Source organism: Poecilia reticulata, chromosome 11, assembly GCF_904066995.2.
Source record: "Poecilia reticulata chromosome 11, P_reticulata-male-v2, whole genome shotgun sequence".
Lineage (NCBI taxonomy): Eukaryota > Metazoa > Chordata > Actinopteri > Cyprinodontiformes > Poeciliidae > Poecilia > Poecilia reticulata.
Window position 1 is genome coordinate 7,225,031 of NC_088840.1, and position 19,510 is coordinate 7,244,540.

General features: G+C 40.2%; 1 protein-coding gene across 1 annotated transcript; it reads right to left on the reverse strand.

The window, feature by feature from the left end:
- Positions 1 to 686: 686 nt before the first annotated feature.
- On the reverse strand, positions 687 to 16,529 carry LOC103472090 (digestive cysteine proteinase 2). The gene is made up of 12 exons (XM_081613007.1): positions 16,362 to 16,529; positions 15,896 to 15,955; positions 15,721 to 15,813; positions 14,147 to 14,319; positions 13,512 to 13,567; positions 6,044 to 6,249; positions 5,765 to 5,960; positions 4,911 to 5,104; positions 4,737 to 4,828; positions 2,218 to 2,379; positions 1,821 to 2,010; positions 687 to 1,748 (listed from the first exon to the last, which is right to left on the reverse strand). Exons 1-12 carry the CDS (start codon positions 16,405 to 16,407, stop codon positions 1,561 to 1,563), a joined length of 1,656 nt encoding a protein of 551 aa, XP_081469133.1. The 5' UTR covers positions 16,408 to 16,529; the 3' UTR covers positions 687 to 1,560.
- Between the last annotated feature and the right edge of the window lie 2,981 nt (positions 16,530 to 19,510).

Genomic DNA, 19,510 nt, shown 5'->3' on the forward strand with positions numbered 1-19,510 from the left:
GTGGTAATGTTTTCATATTTATTGATGAGGTAATGGGCCCAGTCAGTAGAGAAAATAGTATAAATAAATATTCTGAAATGTCGGGAAGTTTTCAATTTTCAGATATAATTAATGGGAATTTGTAGTTATTATAAATCAAAAATGCATGTGTCTAATAGCTATGACACATGAAGGTTTAGCTGTTTTCTTCATCTCATGGAATAATTAGATTGAATTTCCACAAATGAATGACATTTGAAAGTATAATTTTTGTAGATTAATATCCAAAATATTTTCCACAAATAACATCTCATAGAGGAAAGTTAATCCATTTTGTTTTTGTTGAAGATTTTTGATTTTCTTTATTTCAAAACTTTAAAAACTTAAATTGAGGTTATAAGGCGGATATGTCTCAGAAATGATAAGTTTCCTTCTTTACCAAAAGGTTGTGTAACATCTGTGGCTCTAAACAAGTTTTATTTAGGTGAACTGCAGGTAAGAACGGCTCTTTGGGTTGCAAAGGTTGCAGAACGCTGCTCTATTCCATAAAATCCATTTTCAATATTTTCAAGCTTGTGATTTCACCAAATGTTTGTGGGAAACGTCTGCAGGCCTAGTGAATGTGGAAAGTTTTGACATTCAGCTGAATGAAGTGAAGAAAGAACGCGTTAGAGCCCGAGATGAAGCTGAGATGTCACTGCAAGCGGGGAAGTTTCAGCGTTTTTATTGTCACGATTTTGTCAAATGTGTAACAATCAAGTGGAAATGTGTCATGAAATGTATTTTGTATAACTGAAATTAAGGTGTAGTGCCTTAGTGCCTCCAGCAATAAACTTGTTTGAAACAAACAAAAAAGAAAGACGACATATTATTTGTGCAACTTTTGCAAAACAGTATTTTTAGGGATGCACCGATCCGATATTATTATCTGTATCGTTTCTGATGTTGAAATAAAATTCTAGATCATGAATCGATGTAGAGCTGTTGCCTTGCAGGAAGAAGGAGTCTTTCTGCATGGAGTTTGCATGGTTGGGTTTTCTCCGGTTTCCTCCCACAGTCCAAAAACATGACTGTCAGGTTAATTGGTCTCTCTAAATTCTCCCTAGGTGTGAGTGTGTGTGTGCATGGTTGTGTGTCCTGTCTGTCTCTGTGTTGCCCAGCGACAGACTGGCGACCTGTCCAGGGTGACCCCGCCTCTCGTCCGGAACGATAGCTGAAGATGGGCACAGTCAACATATTGTCTGCCAGTTTACATTGCCTGCTATACTCCGAATTACACTGACTGAACAAAAAAAAAATGTGTAAACTATTGGTGTCCCTAAGTGTGCTGTACTGGTGCAAAGTCATCAAATAAATTTGTAATTCAGTCTGTGTTTAAAAAAAAAAAAGTTCTACGTTAATTCAGCACTGTTTTTCTGTATTTCTGATAGTAAACCTCAGATATTGGGATTGGAAATGAAAAAAGTGGATCGGTGCCCCCTAAATACTTTCAGGCTGCTTAGACTCTCACACCAAACATAAAGTGTCATTCAGACCCAGGCACTGACAACAGCGTAAACATCAACAACAAACAGGAAGTATCTAGGCCAGAGTGACGTATGTAGCATCTGTAGTGACTCCGCAGTTGTTGTCCTTCGTAGACATCAGGATGTAGCCGTCGTTGCCCCAGTACGTGGACCAAGAGTTCTTAACCAGCCAATACGGCTCCCCGTTCAACGTGCCGTATCCCACCGCGAGCACGGCGTGGTCCAAATCGTCCGGGGTGTTCCCTGAATCGACAACGGAGTGGAACGTTAGCTTGCAGATGGGAACAGAGACGTCCGGAGAGAAGTAAAGCTCACCACAAGCCGGTTCGTAGTAAACGCCGTGGCTGTAGAAGACGAACGATCGGTGCGAGGCATCGATGCTGACGGCGGTCGGGCCGTTCTTGAAGAGGGCCACCCTGAGGGCGTCCGCGTCGCCTGACGTGACGTTGGTGTAGCTTTTGACGTGGGCGGTGAGCTGCGACGAGTTCAGGTGGCAGAATCCGTTCTGCTCAGGAAGGGAAAGAAATAAATGAAGCTAACTTTGGAAGAAGAAAATAAAATATGGCTGACCTCATTAGAGTGGAAAATGAGTCATCAGGTTTTTTTGTTTTTTTTTGTTATAACGCCTCTGAATGTGTTTGAGGTTTTTCGGCGATATGAAACACCTCTGCAGCTGTTAAAAACCCCAGAGTTGTGATGAAGTTCGGCTCACCATTCCCATGTAGGCGCCGTAGGTTTCCGTGGTGGCGATGCCTCCGTGTTTCATGATCCACTCGTACGCCCGCCACTCCTCCCCGCCGTCGCAGCCGTTGTTGCCGAAGCCCCAGGAGCAGTCCACCAGCATCTGCTGGGACAGGACCTGCAGGGAGCCCGTCTGGAAGAACAGGGGTCAAAGGTCAGCAACCTGTTCTCACCGCTACGATTTGGGGGGGTGCGGAAAAAAGGGATTATGCTAAAAATTAAAAACACATTTATTGTTGATTCTTTCAATAGAGAGAGAAAATTAAGCTACACATTCTCTTCAGTTTGATGATATTCTAGTAGAACATTTTTGATTCATAGTAAAAAAGTAGCTTACAGCTACAGGAGCGCCACATCCTGGCAGATGTATAAAGCCAGAGCACTGGGGGCCCTGGCGACACACACACACACACACTCACACACACACACACACACACACACACACACACACACACACACACACACACACACACACACACACACACACACACACACACACACACACACACACGGCTCTCCCTCCGAGCTGGAACATTGCGTTCCTGCCACCGCTGCAGTACAATTAGGCAGCACAGACTCTAAGAAGCTCCCTGATTGATCTTGACATCTGTCGCCCCCCCCTGTTCCCGACACGTCTGATAGACGGGAGAACTATGAAACAAAACGGCAGAACGACTTTAACGTGTTCCGGTCGGTAATTTATAACCTTAACTAAAGCGTCCTGAAAAGAAAAGCGCACACAGGCTCCTACGCAGAGCTCATACAGATTAGTCTGATGAAAACAACTGGAAATAAAATCTGAAAAATGTGGTGTGCATGTGTATTCCTGCGCATTTTACTCCAATTGAATGAAATCCAACAAACAACAACTAAATTAAATTCTAATAAAACACATTCAAAATTTGAAAAAAAAAAAAGAGAGAGAAAGTTCAGCAGGTTTGATTACTTGCAAACCATTTTCTCCTCTACTGGACCCGGGCCACGAGACGTGATGGAGAGTGGCGTGCGTGCCAGAGGGAGTCAAAGAATTTGCTCACTTCGACAGGGTGCCATCAGATCTCATAATAAACTGTTCCCGTGTTTGGATCGGTTGCTAGGCGACGCAGGAGAAGGAATGCCTTTGAGCTTCGGCTTTCTCTGTGACGGGAGCCGACGCTTCAAGCCGACCGTCAGGTCCGACTGCTGCCTAAATCATCCTTCATTTAATCAGTTTAAGACGATTTACAACAGCAACGAAAACATCAAAACTTTATATTTCATTTCACAAAGTAGAGCAGGATTGTAAAGTAGGAGGAAAAGAGGAGTTTCCAAAAATTTCAAATCGAAAAATTTGACAAGATACAATTTTTACTTGAACAGTCATTTTCAAGATATGCCAAAGAATTACGTTAAATTACGTTGTATTTAATAAAATAAAATAAAAAATTAATTTAAGTTTTGCTCACTAAAATTGCACAATTTAATATTACTCAATTAGTTTGAATGAAAACTAAAGAAAATTTGAGGCAAGTTTGCATATATTATTTAAGCAAATAGAGCTGATAAGATTTTACGGAGCACAGACTCCCAGATGGAGTTAGGTCTGGACTTTAACTAGGCCATTTTAGCACATGATCTAAACTGATCTGTTATGACTGCATGTGTAGGATCTTTATCCAACGCATTTGATGCGACTTCTGATAAACTTCCCTGCCCATAATGAAAGGCATGATGCTGCCACCACCAGGTTTTCACCACACTAATAGATTCATGTTGTTGATTCAACAATTTTATTTGGAGACGCCAAAATGTGTTTGTACGGGACACTTTTTAGATTTTTATTCCTAAAAATTTTAGAAAACAATAGATCTTTTTATACACTACTGTGTTTCTTTATGACATAAAATGCCAGTAAGATACATGGAGATTTGTGGCAAAATGTTAAAAGGTTTACTGGGTCTGCTCTAATTCGATAAATTAGATGATTAGATGATGGGGTTTATTTGTCCAATCAAAGGCATCTTATGAAAATTGACAGCCTTTAAAGCAGACACTAAACATACTTAGCATTAAAGCTGCATTTCTTTATAGGTTTGATGTAATATTCTAATGTTAAAGTGGAAAATAATCAATATTAACAAAAATAAAGGCTTTCAAACATCCATCTGTGTGTAATTGATCTATATAATTTGTTAGTGATAAGAGTTTCTGAAATAAATGTATTTGTTGAATGAGTCTGTATGTCACTAAGGACTTGAATAACTTGATCAGCTTTGCTCCCTATTTGAAATGTATCTTTATTATTATTATTATTATTTGCCCATAATGCAGGTAATGATCAAAGTAATGCCAGTTTTTTTCTCTTCACCAGAATTAAGTGCATCATGAATAGATGAGGCATTGAGCTGAACATCTGCATCCGCAAAGAGAATAGGAAATTAGCCCATCAGTAGAAAACACTGGAATGGGGTCACTCGCCATGCTAAAAGCTGCATCTTAATTCTGCCTCACCTTTAGGAAGAGGGCGCCCTCTACTGCTCCAGTGGTGGCAAAGCTCCAGCAGGAGCCGCAGATGGCTTGGTCCTTCACTGGAGTCACAGCACCTGAAAACAGACACAGGATGAGCAACAAGTAAAGTCCTGACAAATCTGACCTTAGGGAAAAAGATTAGTGTCTCAGACGTACCGTACAGCCTCCAGTCTAGAGACTCGGGTACTTTCACCCCTTCGTACATCTTGGATGGGAAGGGGAGACCCTTGTTTGGGGTCTTGCTTCGTTTTCTCCCCCTCATGGTTGCTAGCTCCGACATGGTGCGGTCCGACAGCGAGTTCAGAGCCAGGGAGAAGGACAGGCCAGCTCTGTTCTTAGAGTGGACATACCTACAGCAACAAGGACACATTACTGGAGACCTTTTTACACTGTAAACGGTTAAAAATCAGTATTTGTCAGGGTAAGACCTATTTGTATCTAACTCTAACTTTTCGCATCTATTTAGCTGTTTTTCAGATATCTTGATATCTTTTCTACATCTAACTAGTTAACTTTTTTGCCTCTATTTAGCTAGTTGTTTTTTTTTTTTTGCATCCAGCAAGTTAGCTTTTTGCATCTATCTAGCTACTGCTAGATAACTTTTCTATCTAGCTGTGGCTAAAAGTTAGCTATACCTAGCTAACTGTTTTGCATCTAGCTAGCTTTTTTTGTTTTGTATGTAGCTAGTTAGGTATAGCTAGCTAGGTATAGCTAGCTACATACATTTATCTAATGTTCTAATGTACCTTAGCGGCTAGTTATCGGTAGCCTCAACCGCCTCATGTCACAAAGCAATGAAGATGTCTACATCTTCATTGCTTGTTTCAAACTTTTGCTTGACAGAGAAAAAAAATGCTTCAAATATGAGAATATACAAGTTTAAACAGTCCTGCCACTACAAAATGTAAGACATGTGATTAATGTATTTAAGACTAACTTACATTTTAGGGCCTTAATATTTGATGCATGAATTTAAGACATTTTAAGGCTGCGTGGACTCCCTATTTAACCTGAGGTTGTGAAGAAAAGCATGCTCTCTCTTCTCGTGCTCCATGTCGTCGCCATACTGACGCTGGAACTTCTCCTTGAAATGACCGAACATCTTCTGAGAGTGGCCTGAAGCCGAGGTGTGGATGAGTTCCTTCATCGGGTTAGCCAGCAGGTGGTGCTCTACTCCTGGACCTGGGAATCCCCCGCAAGTCATCCCTAGATGGAAAAGAAAGAAAACGTAACCGGTTATCGTCGTCGGATGATTCTAAAAGGTTCCCGCTAAACCCACCGGCTCAAACCTTCAGGCAGAGAGAAAACTATGGGGTCAAAATGGGTGCTGAACTCTTTGTAGTCCACCAGGTACTTGTCATAATGGGACCCCAGCAGAGTGTTGTACCCCATCATCTCGTAGTGAAGGGGTATGGAAGTGCTTTTCTGTCCGTCTGCTTTTTTCTCTGCGTTCGTCACCCACAGCGTGTAGGTGTTCTTCTTGTAGCCCACAGTGGTCACTGATAGGTATTTTCCTAGAACCTACATAAAAGAACCACAGACAACGTATATGAATTTATGACTAAACTTCTGCAAGCAAAAGGAGAAGACTCTGTCAACTGCTTCTCAGAGCTGTTCACAGAGCGTTCTGCTTCTCTTTGGATACAGCTTGTCTTTTATTCTCAAACTTCAAAGAGGGAGGATAGGCAAGATAGACAGCAGAGGAAAAACAGCAAAGGTCGTAAAACATTTTACCTAAACAAAGCAAAGGTCGTAAACCAATTTAACATCTGGCCCCTGATCTGAGCCCGGTTCAAATCTCGGTCAAACTGTTTCACATGAAGATAACAGGCAGCTGTGACTTCCAGGTCAGTTCACACATACAGTTTAAACAAGAGAACACTTTAACCTGAAAGTAACAACAAAATGATAATACCAAAAAATCTCTATCATTCCCCCCTTTTTATCATTTCACCATGTGTGTAAACCTTATTCAAAAGCCAAGCATAGAAAAGAAAAGAAATAAAATAGAACCAAGAAATGCAAAATATATACATCTTTTGTCCTAGTCTAAACATAAAAATTACACAATGATCATAATGAATAAATGAAATAAACAAAAACAAAAGAAAGAAACAGCAAAAAATCAAACGCAGTTTTCTCATCCCTAACACCACTTGTTTTCACATTTTTGGTGTAGGAATCATTCAGCAAATGAATTAATCTGTTTATTGATTACAGAACACCATCATTGTTCAGAAAATCGTCAGAATCTCAAAACAAGTCATCTTCATTCGTCTCATAGGATGCCTTTGCTAGCTGATAACTGACAACAGTTGTGTTACTTGTCTTAAACATCATACTTCGTAGGTATGGAATAATGCAAACCTTAAAAGGACAGAACAGAACCGAAACAATCAGAATAGGTGTCACGAGCTTTAACAGTAAAGTCCACCATGGACCAGACATGAACCATGAAAACAAATCAAAAAGGAAAAATGTGATCCTCGCGTAGCACCGTCTACACAATGTTTAAGTTCCTCCAGGCTATGTAGAGCATCAGAAATAGTTCCACCAGTTCCTGTTTCGTCAGGAACACGCTGGGCCAATGATTTCAACGTGGTCCTGAACTTCTCCTAATCCAACTCCTGGGAACATGCTCTGCATGAACTTTTCACCTCCGGTCCAAATCCTGATTTCCCATGGAACTCCAGTGTCTGTTGTGAGGCCTCCCCAGCGTTTGACCTCAGGCATCACGCTTGGAGCAGACAGCCAGAATGTGTCGTCCTTTCCTGATGAGTACAATCAGGTACAGGAAGTACCAGTCTGCAATCACCCGTGAACCATAGTCTCCTGGCACTATGGTACTGCACAGCGTTGTCTCCTGTCGTCCAATGTCCGATCTGTGATGTTGAAACTCCTCTCCTGAAGCATGTTGTCACAGTCTGGGTTGTCCTTCCAGACTTTGCAGTGTGGAGTCATCCTTTGACCCCTGCAGGCTGTGCAGTCGATGAAATCCTGTGTCGGTTCACAGTGGGTGTAAACCTTGTTACACAAGTTTCAAGGTAACATCCCAAGAGAAACGTGTCCGTTGTTGAACACGCAGCTCCTCAGAGACCCGGGTTTAGCTTCTGCTAAAGAAATGGTCTCTGGTATTTTCCATGCGGTTAGTGGAAATGGAAATACGTCAGCATTAAAGGAACAGTTCATAGATCCAAAAAGTTCCTTCACGGCATCTCCTATCTGAAGTAGAACAGAATAGTCATTTTTTCACCGTTTGCATCCCTTTGGCATGGGGACGCTGAGTCGTGGTTGTGTGCTCAGGCCATAGAGACACATCTGTTTGTCATCCGTGATGTGTCCTACACGCAGACCTGAGTTGTGTGTGGCGATTGGCAGCTGCGCACACACATAGCAGTTCACAGCATGTCCCTCGTACGCGGTTCTATTCATTAGTTTCCACCACAGGTTGATGCTGCAGTCACAGCGCAGTAGAAGATCCATCTGGCATATGGAGTCCCCATTGCTGCTCGGCGCACAGAGATGTCAGAACCCCCATACTAAAGACGGGGGAATCTTAAGCGTTTCTTCACCGGGTTTGAGACGAGCTACCCTAAAAAATAGCCCCCCTTTGAAGTCCGGCCTTCCTCCCTCCGCCTACTTAGGGGTTCAAACACTCTCTGCAGCTTGCAGTGACTTAGATGTATCCAGCTGGGTCTTTACGACTGTTGGTGTGGTCATCAGCACCTGGAAGGGTTCTTTTATGACCTTTATGTAGACCCAGTTTCCTGGCTGGATGGGGGTGGTTTTATTTAATTCCTGTAGAGGAGAACAGTCAGACGGCAGTAAATTTGCATTTAACACCTCTTTCTGTTTCAGGATCCTGATCATATAATCTACCAATGTTTGTTCTTCATCAGCTTTCTGTAAGTCTGGAGCAAACAGAGGCAATATGTAAGCTCTCCCATAAATTATTTCAAAAGCAGGCTTTGCTGGAACTACTTCAACTCTTTAGAAAAAGCATCAATCATCACCAAACAATATTTATGTGGTCCACTTTGTGTGAGTTCAATAAAGTCCATATGCGTTGTTTGAAATGGATAAGAGGGTTTTGGGAAACTTCCTCTTCTTGGTCTAATGTTTCCTTGAGGATTGTTTCTGACACAAACTGGACATGCAGTACAAAAAATTTTGTAAGTAAGAATTTAATCCATATGTGGTAAAATGCTGTTGTAGCATAGAGACCATCCCCCCTGTTGACACATGACAATGTCCATGTGTCAAAATTGCTGCCGCTCTAAATAGAGATTTTGGAAGGACCGGCTTCTATTTACTGAAAAAATGTTATCATCATTCAGTGTCGCCCTTTTAGTTATCCACTTTGTTTTTCTGCGTTTGGAGCATTATCTTGCATGTCTTTTAACACAGCTTTGTCTATTACTTGAGGATCTTCTATCTGTATTGAGAAATTGTCTCCCCCATGCTTCCCAGTTGCAGCTTCCTTTGCTACTTTATCAGCTAATCTATTGCCATTTGAAACCTCATCCTGTCCCGTGGTGTGCGCTGCACACTTACAAACTGCTAGTTCAGCTGGTAAATACATGGCCTGCAAAAGATTCTTAAGCAAGGATGCATGGGTGACTGGTTTCCCTGTAGATGTTATCAAATTCATCAAAGCATAACTCTTCCTAAATAAAAATGACCATCCTGAAATTAAACCAAAACCTCAAATCCTCTAATTTTCCATTTCTTTTTGAATTTATTGACTATCAATCAAATCTGGATTAAAATGTTCTAGACTGAAGTCTAGAAAATGTTGCTTTTAATCACAATCATCAGGTTTTAGTAGCCGTTTACAAGGTTGCTTAAAGTCTCAGACTTTCCCTTAACCTCGCATTTCAGACAAGTTAACAATGTAAGTTTTTATATAAAAAATTAAATGGTCAATAATTTTATCCGTTACTCAATTTAGCAGAAAAATTTCTCTCGTCTCAAAATAATTGTCATTCATCCCAATATAAAACACACAAACACAATCCCAATCAATTTATAGATTCTTTATATAATTAAACTCTAAGTTAAGTGTTTCAGCTAAATGCAAAGAAATACTTCATAGTATTTCAACACTGCAATATCAGTTAAGTTCAACACTTAGATATGTTTAATTTAGTTCCAAACTTGTATATTTATTTCAAAGAAAATAAAACATTTGCAAATCATTATTAGCTTTGAATCTAATAATTTTAGTTGGTGTAATTTAGCCGTATCACACTCAGTTTTTTTTCTTAACTTTTAACCATTACAGTTTTTCCCTTCACAGTTTCCCAATCTATGGCTCGTGGGCCCTAAGAGGATCACTGGTCCTTCTGTTAAGGACTGAGTTAATGGGTACAAAATGAAAGATTTTTATCTAACATTGTACCTTAAAACCTTCAAAATGTTCTTTGATAATTCCTATATGCAAACAGGATTAGTAAGCACATTCTCTTATCACAGCGGTGTGTGTATTACTTATCTGCATTTCTCCTTTCTGTCTTGCTTCTCGCTTCCCCCTCCTGCTGCTAGCGTCACTGCAGCTGGTCCTCCCTCTGTCTCTTCTCCAGCTCCCTGTCAGTCCAACTGGCTCTGGTGTTGGATTATTTATAAGTTGTCCAGACCGTCCCTTTGTCCACCAATGAAACAAGCGGCAAACAGTTCAGTTTGCTTTCTTTTTCCAAACGTCTAGCAGGACTCCATACAGTAGTTTTGCTGCATGGCAGTTCCCAGATGTCAAGGAATTAGGACCAGTGGACACTTTATTGCCTTCAGTGTCCAGTTGGTAGAAATCGTCCTGTCCTTTTTCGCTTCTTTATCAACTAGCTGGTGATAAAGGAGGGACGTCATCTGATTGGCAAGACAGATCTGAGCTGAGGTCAGAGGTCAGACGCAGCGCAGCGAGGCTCAGACAGAGGAAAAGGAAAGAAGCAAATAAGAGTCAATATAACTTTCTTTTCTTTTCATCGTATAGCTTTTAGCCACTTATTATCCAACTTTTTAAGAAGTCATAAACCATTTCCTTATTCAAACACATATAAACATGAAACATGTTAAAAGCTGTAGTCTCTTTCATCATGTTCACCATTAACTTGTAAAATGTAGAATGTACGTTTAAGTTAACTTCATCTAAGACACGTCTCACCAGAGAACAATGGATTTCTCTAAATTTGTTGATCTCAGTGCTGCAGACTGTGAAGTCAGCGGGCAGCCCTCCTCTCAAGGCCTAAGAGAGTTTACGAGGCTGGTTAATGTCCAGGTCGGTACCTTACTCTGACCGCTGACCCCTCCAGATAGACAGCTAAGAATCATTTCACCAATTTGGTGTTATAATATTACACAATACATTAAACATTGTTCTCTGAGGACAATTTTATTATTTAGTTTTATTTTTCCTGCTTCTCCTCCTTCAGGAAAGAAAAATTATTTTGCATACACTGATTTCTTGCAGGAATTCAATTTCTTTTATGGTTTTACTTAACGTCTTAAACTGCATGCACATGTCTCTAGCATTTCATCAATTTGGACTGGGGGTTTGTGTTTTTGGGGTGTGGTAGAGTCTGATTATGCTGAGGATTTCTCCTATTTGTGGTCTCCTCACTCCACCACCCCTCTTGTCGCCCCGTGCAACATTCTTTGAAGGGCAGTTTCTTGCCCAGTGACCAATATTGCCACAAATCCAGCAGCCTTTTGAATACCGTAGATTTTGTGGGGTGTTATTTTGGGGTCCTCGCCTATCGTGACCTCCTCTGCCTCTGTCTCTTCCACGGCCTTTTGTCCGGTCGTTGGAAAAGGCAGAGGTATATAAACCTCCAAATTTCTCCAGGTGAAAAACATCTGATCCTTTCACAGCTTTCCTGACCTCTTCTAAGGTACAGGGTCTAAAGATATATAAGTTTTGTGTCCCTTCCTCTAGGGAAGGATACAGTTGTGTTGCTGGAACAGCAGCGGCTGATACTGGGGCAGACGGAGCTGCTGAAGCAGCCAGGGGAGAGGTGGCTGCAGGAGCTTGCTCTCCCTGCACCGCTGCAGAATTCCGTGTGCTTGGAATTACTTTATTTTCTTCCTTCTCTATAATTAAGTTTTTAGATTCATTTAACCATAATTTAGCACACCTCAGCTCATTCTCCTTTTTAGATTTTTTTTTTTTATTCCCATTTTTCTTTCTACACTACTCTCCAAAATTCCCACAATTGTTTGCCATTGATCAATTTTTAGCTTTCCATCTATTTTGTATTTCTTTCTCCATTTTTTTCATGTGTACAGTGCTACCAGGAAACCTGGACAGCATGTACTTTTCATCTCCATCGGCGCCCTTACCGAGTGATGAATTACAAGAATGTTTATTTCCCATATTTAAAACACTTGCAATTTCAGCTTAAAAATATTATTTATTTGAATTTATTTAAATTTGGTCCAGGTTCGTTGACTCCTAGGGAGTCCTATGAACTGGAGCTCTTTTCAGTGGGCCAGCAATTAAAATACCTTGTTGTGGTATTCCCCGCTTCGACTCTTTCGAGTGGGAGAATCTTGCCTATTGCATCCACAAGAGGTTTGCTGCTTAAATCCACTGTTTTATATGAGGTAAAACACAGAGCGGTATTTAAACCTCCAATCACTCTCACACACACAAAGCAGCAGTAGCAAACCAGCAATATAAGCACAGTAATGACTCTATGATTTAGCGCAACATTATCTGTTTTTGCCTTGTCAGATAACTCAGCACCAGTGATATTTTACCCATCAAAAAATCAAAACCACACAGCAATGACAAGCTTCCTATCCGCCTGAGGACTTACCCTTATGGGGTCTCCTCGAACAGAGTTTTAGCAGAGCGACATCATACAAGGATTCTCAGACCTCAGAGTTTTAGCAGAGCGACATCATACAAGGATTCTCAAACCACAGAGTTTTAGCAGAGCGACATCATACAAGGATTCTCAAACCACAGAGTTTTAGCAGAGCGACATCATACAAGGATTCTCAAACCACAGAGTTTTAGCAGAGCGACATCATACAAGGATTCTCAAACCACAGAGTTTTAGCAGAGCGACATCATACAAGGGAACTCAAACCACTAAAATAGCCATTTTAAAATTCACCTACGTTTCTGTAGTTTTCGGGTTGTCCAGTCGGATCTCGTCATTCCGCCGTTGGCAGACAAAGTCGGACATGTGTCGCTGGCCCAGCGAAGAATTCTACTTCCTGGGTCTTTCTTTCCAGGTCCAATTGACTCTGGCCATGCATGGATTCAGCGCGCCTTCCTCTGCCTGACAGCGGTCGGTATGAGAGATCCCGGGTTTCGGCACCAAAATGATAGGTATTTTCCTAGAACCTACATAAAAGAACCACAGACAACGTATATGAATTTATGACTAAACTTCTGCAAGCAAAAGGAGAAGACTCTGTCAACTGCTTCTCAGAGCTGTTCACAGAGCGTTCTGCTTCTCTTTGGATACAGCTTGTCTTTTATTCTCAAACTTCAAAGAGGGAGGATAGGCAAGATAGACAGCAGAGGAAAAACAGCAAAGGTCGTAAAACATTTTACCTAAACAAAGCAAAGGTCGTAAACCAATTTAACATCTGGCCCCTGATCTGAGCCCGGTTCAAATCTCGGTCAAACTGTTTCACATGAAGATAACAGGCAGCTGTGACTTCCAGGTCAGTTCACACATACAGTTTAAACAAGAGAACACTTTAACCTGAAAGTAACAACAAAATGATAATACCAAAAAATCTCTATCAGTCACGTTCTGCCAGACTTCGCACAGCGAGCCGCCGTAATACTCCATCCTCAAGAACTACAGAGGAAAATGGCAGGGTGGGAATGAAATGCTAAGTTAAGTGGATGATTAGCATTTTTGCTATCGCCAATAACTTTCTACAGAGGCAACCTCAGCATGTTCTGCTGTTTGAACATGTTGTTGGTCGTGAAAACAAGGACAGTCACGGTGTGTAAACTACAGCGGCGCAGCATGTTATTCTTATTACAGTAGTGATATTTTAAAACTGTTGTCACCAAACTTAAAGCAACATACAGTTAAGCAGCAGACTGCAGGCTAATATAAACTGGTAAAAATATTAATGTTTTCAGATATTCAAGTCTGTTTTGCAGTTTATAACACAGTTCAGAAGTGTCAAAGCTTTACAAAAAATATACAAAATCATCCATAAAAACCATCCTGTATCCACAAAAATGCTAGTTTCTTCATCAGACCCTTTTAGAGACCCTAGCAGAGCTGCTGCTTACACAGTTCTAATCATCTATATCACTGGCAAATTTGAATGCTAGTTTAACTTAAGAAGAAAAGTTTTAAATGTGATCCAACTGATAACCTGAAATGTCGTCATTAGGGTCCGTGTGAAGTACGCAGACGTACCTGGAAGCCCTGCACGTCCGGCAGCGACGCTTGCGGCTTGACCGCTTCGTCCTTCGTGCCGTTCACCTGAAAGCACTTCATGACGTTTTGCTCCACCTCTGTGGTCTCAGGAGTGATTTTGTAGGAAACGCCAAACTTCTGCTGAGCCGCCAGCTGGTAAGTGGAGACCTGGCCTGGTGAGAGGGAGCCACAGAGGGAAGCTTAGAGCGACGCAGAAACCACAAAACCGACACCGGTGGTCTGTGTTTACATTACGGATCGAGTTAGCTTCCTCATTTTCTGACCGCCTGCTGCAATTTTACGGCTCACATTTCAGTTGGGAAAGAGGCTTTTATACTTCTTCACATTACAGTCAAAAACATCGCTTTGTTTTTAGAGTTACATCTGATTGAGCAAAACACAAGTAAACCTGCTCTGGTAATCATGAATCACTAATAATCACTAATAATCAATTAGTGGCAGGATAAATTCAAATGAGCTTGATCATTTCTGGTCTGATGATTTATGTATTTTGAAGGGATGTTTGTTTACAGAGACTTTACAATCCATTTTACTTATTGCTTTGGTTGCCACGTTTTATTTTAGATGTTTAAAATTTCTTCCACTTCCAGTGTTAAGCGTTCTTTACTAAATTAAAGTATTATTGACCTTTGAGAGAGCAACCTTGCATTATTATCCCGTCATTAATATATCACTTGAATATATTACTTCAAAACAAAAACATTATCATTTATCGCAATAATTTCTGGGGCAATTCATCGTCCAGGAAAATTTGTTATCGCAACAGGCCTAAGCAAAAGGTTGTGCAAAATTGTAATGAAAACAGATACTTTTTCTTTCCCTAAAAAGTGTGGTGTACATTTATATTCCCCAAAGTCAACTCTTCGTGAAGCCACTTTTGATGCAACTAAAGATTTTGAGTTATTTCTCCATCAGTTTTGCATTTCAAAAGTCTGATTTGTCAATTCCTCTTTTTGCAAAGTAGGTCAAGCTCGGATATATTGACCAGAAACCTCACTTTTCAGATCTGACCACAGATTATCAATCACATTTAGAAAAGGATATAGATATTGATTTTGTTGATTTTTACAACAAGAGAGCGACAGTCCAAAACATGATGTCCACTACAAGGGTTTGAAAATGCAATCCTTTAGAGTTTAATTTTAATTACATAAAATGCCAATAAAACTGACTGAAGGTTGTGGTTGTAGTGAGACAAAAAAAAAAAAAAAAAAAATCGGAAAAAATTAAGAGTGTGCATATTTTTGGAAGTGACTGTGAAGTACACTTAAAAAAATGCTTGGTCATTATATTTTACATGTCTGAAAAATAAAAATCTGAACTCAGGTTCAATAAAAAAAAAAAAAAACCCTAGAGTGATGTGTGTCACATGAGTTAGCCGATCAAGTTCTCATTTTCTGTTTAACTTCCTGTTCACATTTGATGATGCTGCAATCTGGCTTCTTTTCACTGACACAACAGGATATCAGGTTCGGATCCATTCAGCCCATCCGTTCCTTTAAAACAGAATCAGCTGTTAGAGCCTTCTGCCTAAGGTTGAGTAGTTCTCTTACCATGATAATAGTCTATACGGCTGGACTTTGCTGCGAGGTCAAACCAGCCCTCAAATGGCTCCAAAATCTCAGCATAGGGCAAAGAGATCACACCTGCAATGGCAATGAGAAACCTTAAAGTGTAAGGATACAGATCCCTGTCATCAGGACTGAAACCTGCCATTATCCAGCTTACCTTTGACGTGATAAGCGTCTCCGAAGTCAGGAAGAGAAGGCACAGCTTTTGCATGTGTGGCTACAAATAACCCCCCCAAAAAATAAAACAATGAATGTCACGGATTTGACATGTAATTTTTGAAGTTACACACAACCAATGTATCAAAATAGCATTTTTCCGCCGTATAAAACACAGAATATAGACACCCCTCGTTAATAACAGTTTCAACTCAGCCTATTACCCAAAAGAGCTGAGATATAACAACACATCTCAAGCTTTGTGGTGCGAATTACAGTTTAACAACATAAAAAGTAACTAAAACACAAATGATCATTATTACTAGCTATCAACTAGTGGGTAGGAACGTGTTTCAACAGCTGCTACTATGCAGCAATAACACCTCATGCTAGCTCCTTTAACGGGTTTCATGCAACCTTCACTGACTGAAAACACGCTACGGGAAAAAAAAAGCGTCGTCTCTTACCGCTGGCAGCCCAAAAAAGAATAACGGCAACGTACAAAGGCCGCATTGTGTCTGAACCAGGTTTAACAAATACGGAGGAAAAAAAAGGAGAAAGACTACAGTAAAGTAACGCGACAACACATGACTCCAAATGCTACCCAGTATCTCCCAAAACACTCGATAAATGAACACAAAGCCATCTACGTCCCGTCTCGACCAATCAAATCACAGAGAGGAAAGGTGTTGACCAATGAGATATCAGAGGCGGGTTCTAGTGTTTTAAGCGTCATGTGACATGGGTCATATGACCTAAGGTGATCTCCGGGGTAAGTTGAGCAACTTATTGCTGTTTTTTGCATATTTTTAACCGACCAAAGGTGCAGTTTTTTTGTGTTGTTGTTCTGAAAGTTGGCATAGCTTTAGAGGGAAGGTTGGGAAAGGATCTGAGTCATTTTCCTGACTGTTGTGTCACTGTAACATTACTGATACCTGTTGTTTGTCCAACTGTCTGCAATCTAAATTTGTTATGCAATCAACTTGTATATCTGTATAGCCATTTGTTTGCTGGTGTCTACATCCAGTGGTCATCTGGTCATGTTTTTGGACTATGGGAAGCCAGAGCACCCGGACAGTACCCTCACATTTACAGGGATAACATCCCAACTCAATTTAGAATGTTTATAAATAAGTCAACAAAATATTAGTATCTAACACCCAATCACTCAGATGCCCTTAAATGAAAACCAGTGTAACCTAATGCCTTTAGATGCTGTTTTAATAGAGTCCTCATGTAGGAAATTTGATCTGTGTAAATCCAGTTGTTCTGTTAAACATTAGATGTTTTTAGAAGGAAATGAAGACACTGTTAAAATTCTTATCTCTAAATTTTAAGGAACTAAAACATATAATAAAGAAAAACAATAGTTCAACTGAATATTTTAAAGTGTCCAAAAATAGAGTACCTTTTACCACTGTAAAACCTAACAAGACTTGACCATTCACCTAAAACTAACAAACGCCATCCTCATGGTTACACATGGTGGTGGTGGCATCATACTGTGGAAATGCTTTTTTTTCCTCAGAAGATGTACAGAGCCAATGAAAGGGTTATTTTGAAAGAAAAGCTGTTAGAGGCTTCCAGCAAGACAACAACCATAGTTTTTGTTAAAATACGCTTCCAACAAAGCAAAATTGGAGTAGTTTTGTCAAACGCCTAGTAACACTATGCACTCAAGGCCATTGCTAAAACTTAAATAAAGTCTCAAATTGAAAAGCACTGTTAATACATTTTGTTCTCTTAGAATAAAAGTGAAAAACTGATTTAAATAAATTTGTAAATATTCCAAGGAAAAAACTCAAATGGATAATGAAACTGGAAATATACAACAAAGATACATTCTATCACAAACATAAGCATTTTAATTCTGTCCTTATTTTTCTTGAAATTATTTGCTCCCATAGGTGCATAATTTTCCACTATTCGTGAAATATAACAAATTAGCTTTAATTGGTGCTGTACCATTTGTTTTATATGAGGAATGTTATAATAGCCTTATGACTGTAATCTCTGTTAACAACAAATAAACATAAACTGAGGGGGAAAAACAATAATAAGTTTGACGTATCTTTTGTGTTCACTATGTGTGCGTCGACACAAATCCATAACGCAACATCAACACTAGATGTCAGCATATTGCAGGACATGGCTACACATAACTGGAATTATGTTCCTCATGAGTCCAGGGTTATTCTGGCACAGATATTGAAACTCTAGATTCTCTGATGTAAGTGAGCAGCAGCAGCCTGCAGTCGGGACGCTGTGGCATTAGAACACGGAAGACGTTATTCTGCGTTTAACTCGGTCAGGTTGCCCCTAAGTGAAGTCATGAGGTGACGGTGTGAACAACTGAGCAGTCAGTGGGGCTTACAGCAAGCCATGTTTTCAAGAATAGTGACAGAATATGGTGCAGATAAATATTCTCTTCTGGGTGGGAGCTCATGTTTGAGCCCGTAAAAGCACTAAGTCAAAGAAATCTGTCAGTAAATAACTGTTTGCAGCTTCCTTTTTAACATTTGCTGCTAATTACTGGGTAGTTCAGCGAGAACGCTGAAAATTGTCGGAGTGTAATCTGATGACTCAAACTCCGAGTTCTTACTCAAGACCTTTCCCCAAAGAAACCAAACCCCAAAGACAAACAGGAACACCTTTTCACTGCCTCTAAATCAGATCATTGTGTTTAAACACAAAGATCTTCCTCTTACATACAAAGGACCACTTTCTACTGCAACCAATGCCTTACAGTTTACGAACTCTCATTTTTACTTTCGGAACCAACAATATGGATTTTCCTGAAAAGCCCGAAGGAAGCAGAATTAATCCAAGATGTCTGAACTTTTACAATTAGTTGTTGATTTGAAGTGGAAAAACTCATATTTAGAGTTTTCAGTCACTACGTTGACACAGGAATGTCAAGTCTACCACAATCAGAACTCAGAAGCATGCTTGTTTTTTGGGGGGGTTATTTAAATTTGAGTGGAAAAATGGATTTCCTGCTTTGTGTCCAAAGGAAACAACAGAAAATAGTGTCTGATAACGAGCTGCAACAATAAGAAAACATAATTTTGAACATTTTCTGATAACTGCGTAGAAGTGGGGTCCTGACAACATCTTTGGTAATGTCTGTTCTAGAAACCGTCGTTTCTTATCCATCTCATTAGCAGACAGTGGTGGGAAGTACTTAAGTACAATTTTCGTGCATCTGTACTTTACTTAAGTAGATTTAATAATGGATACTTTCTACTTTTACTCCACTATATTTTACAGTATCTGTACTTTCTACTTCACTACATTTCTACAAAAGTGTCGCGTTACTCGTTACACCCAAGTCGCGTTGCTCTTTTTTTCCGTTAAAATGTGAAGTTCAGGGACTTTAAGGTGGCGCCGTAAAATCCGAGCAATAACGTGACTTAGTGTCTGTTGTCACCCATCGCCTGTCCCTTAACTCGCACGCGGAGCTCCAAGACATGCGCAGTGGTTTCCTCTGAGCGGGAGAAGCTGTCTGTCTAATCGTCAGTAATATAATAGCTCTGCATAAATCGATATGGCGACATGTAAAATCAGCAGCGCTTCGCTTTCACAGACGGTGGGGACTTCATCCAACTTTTAGCAT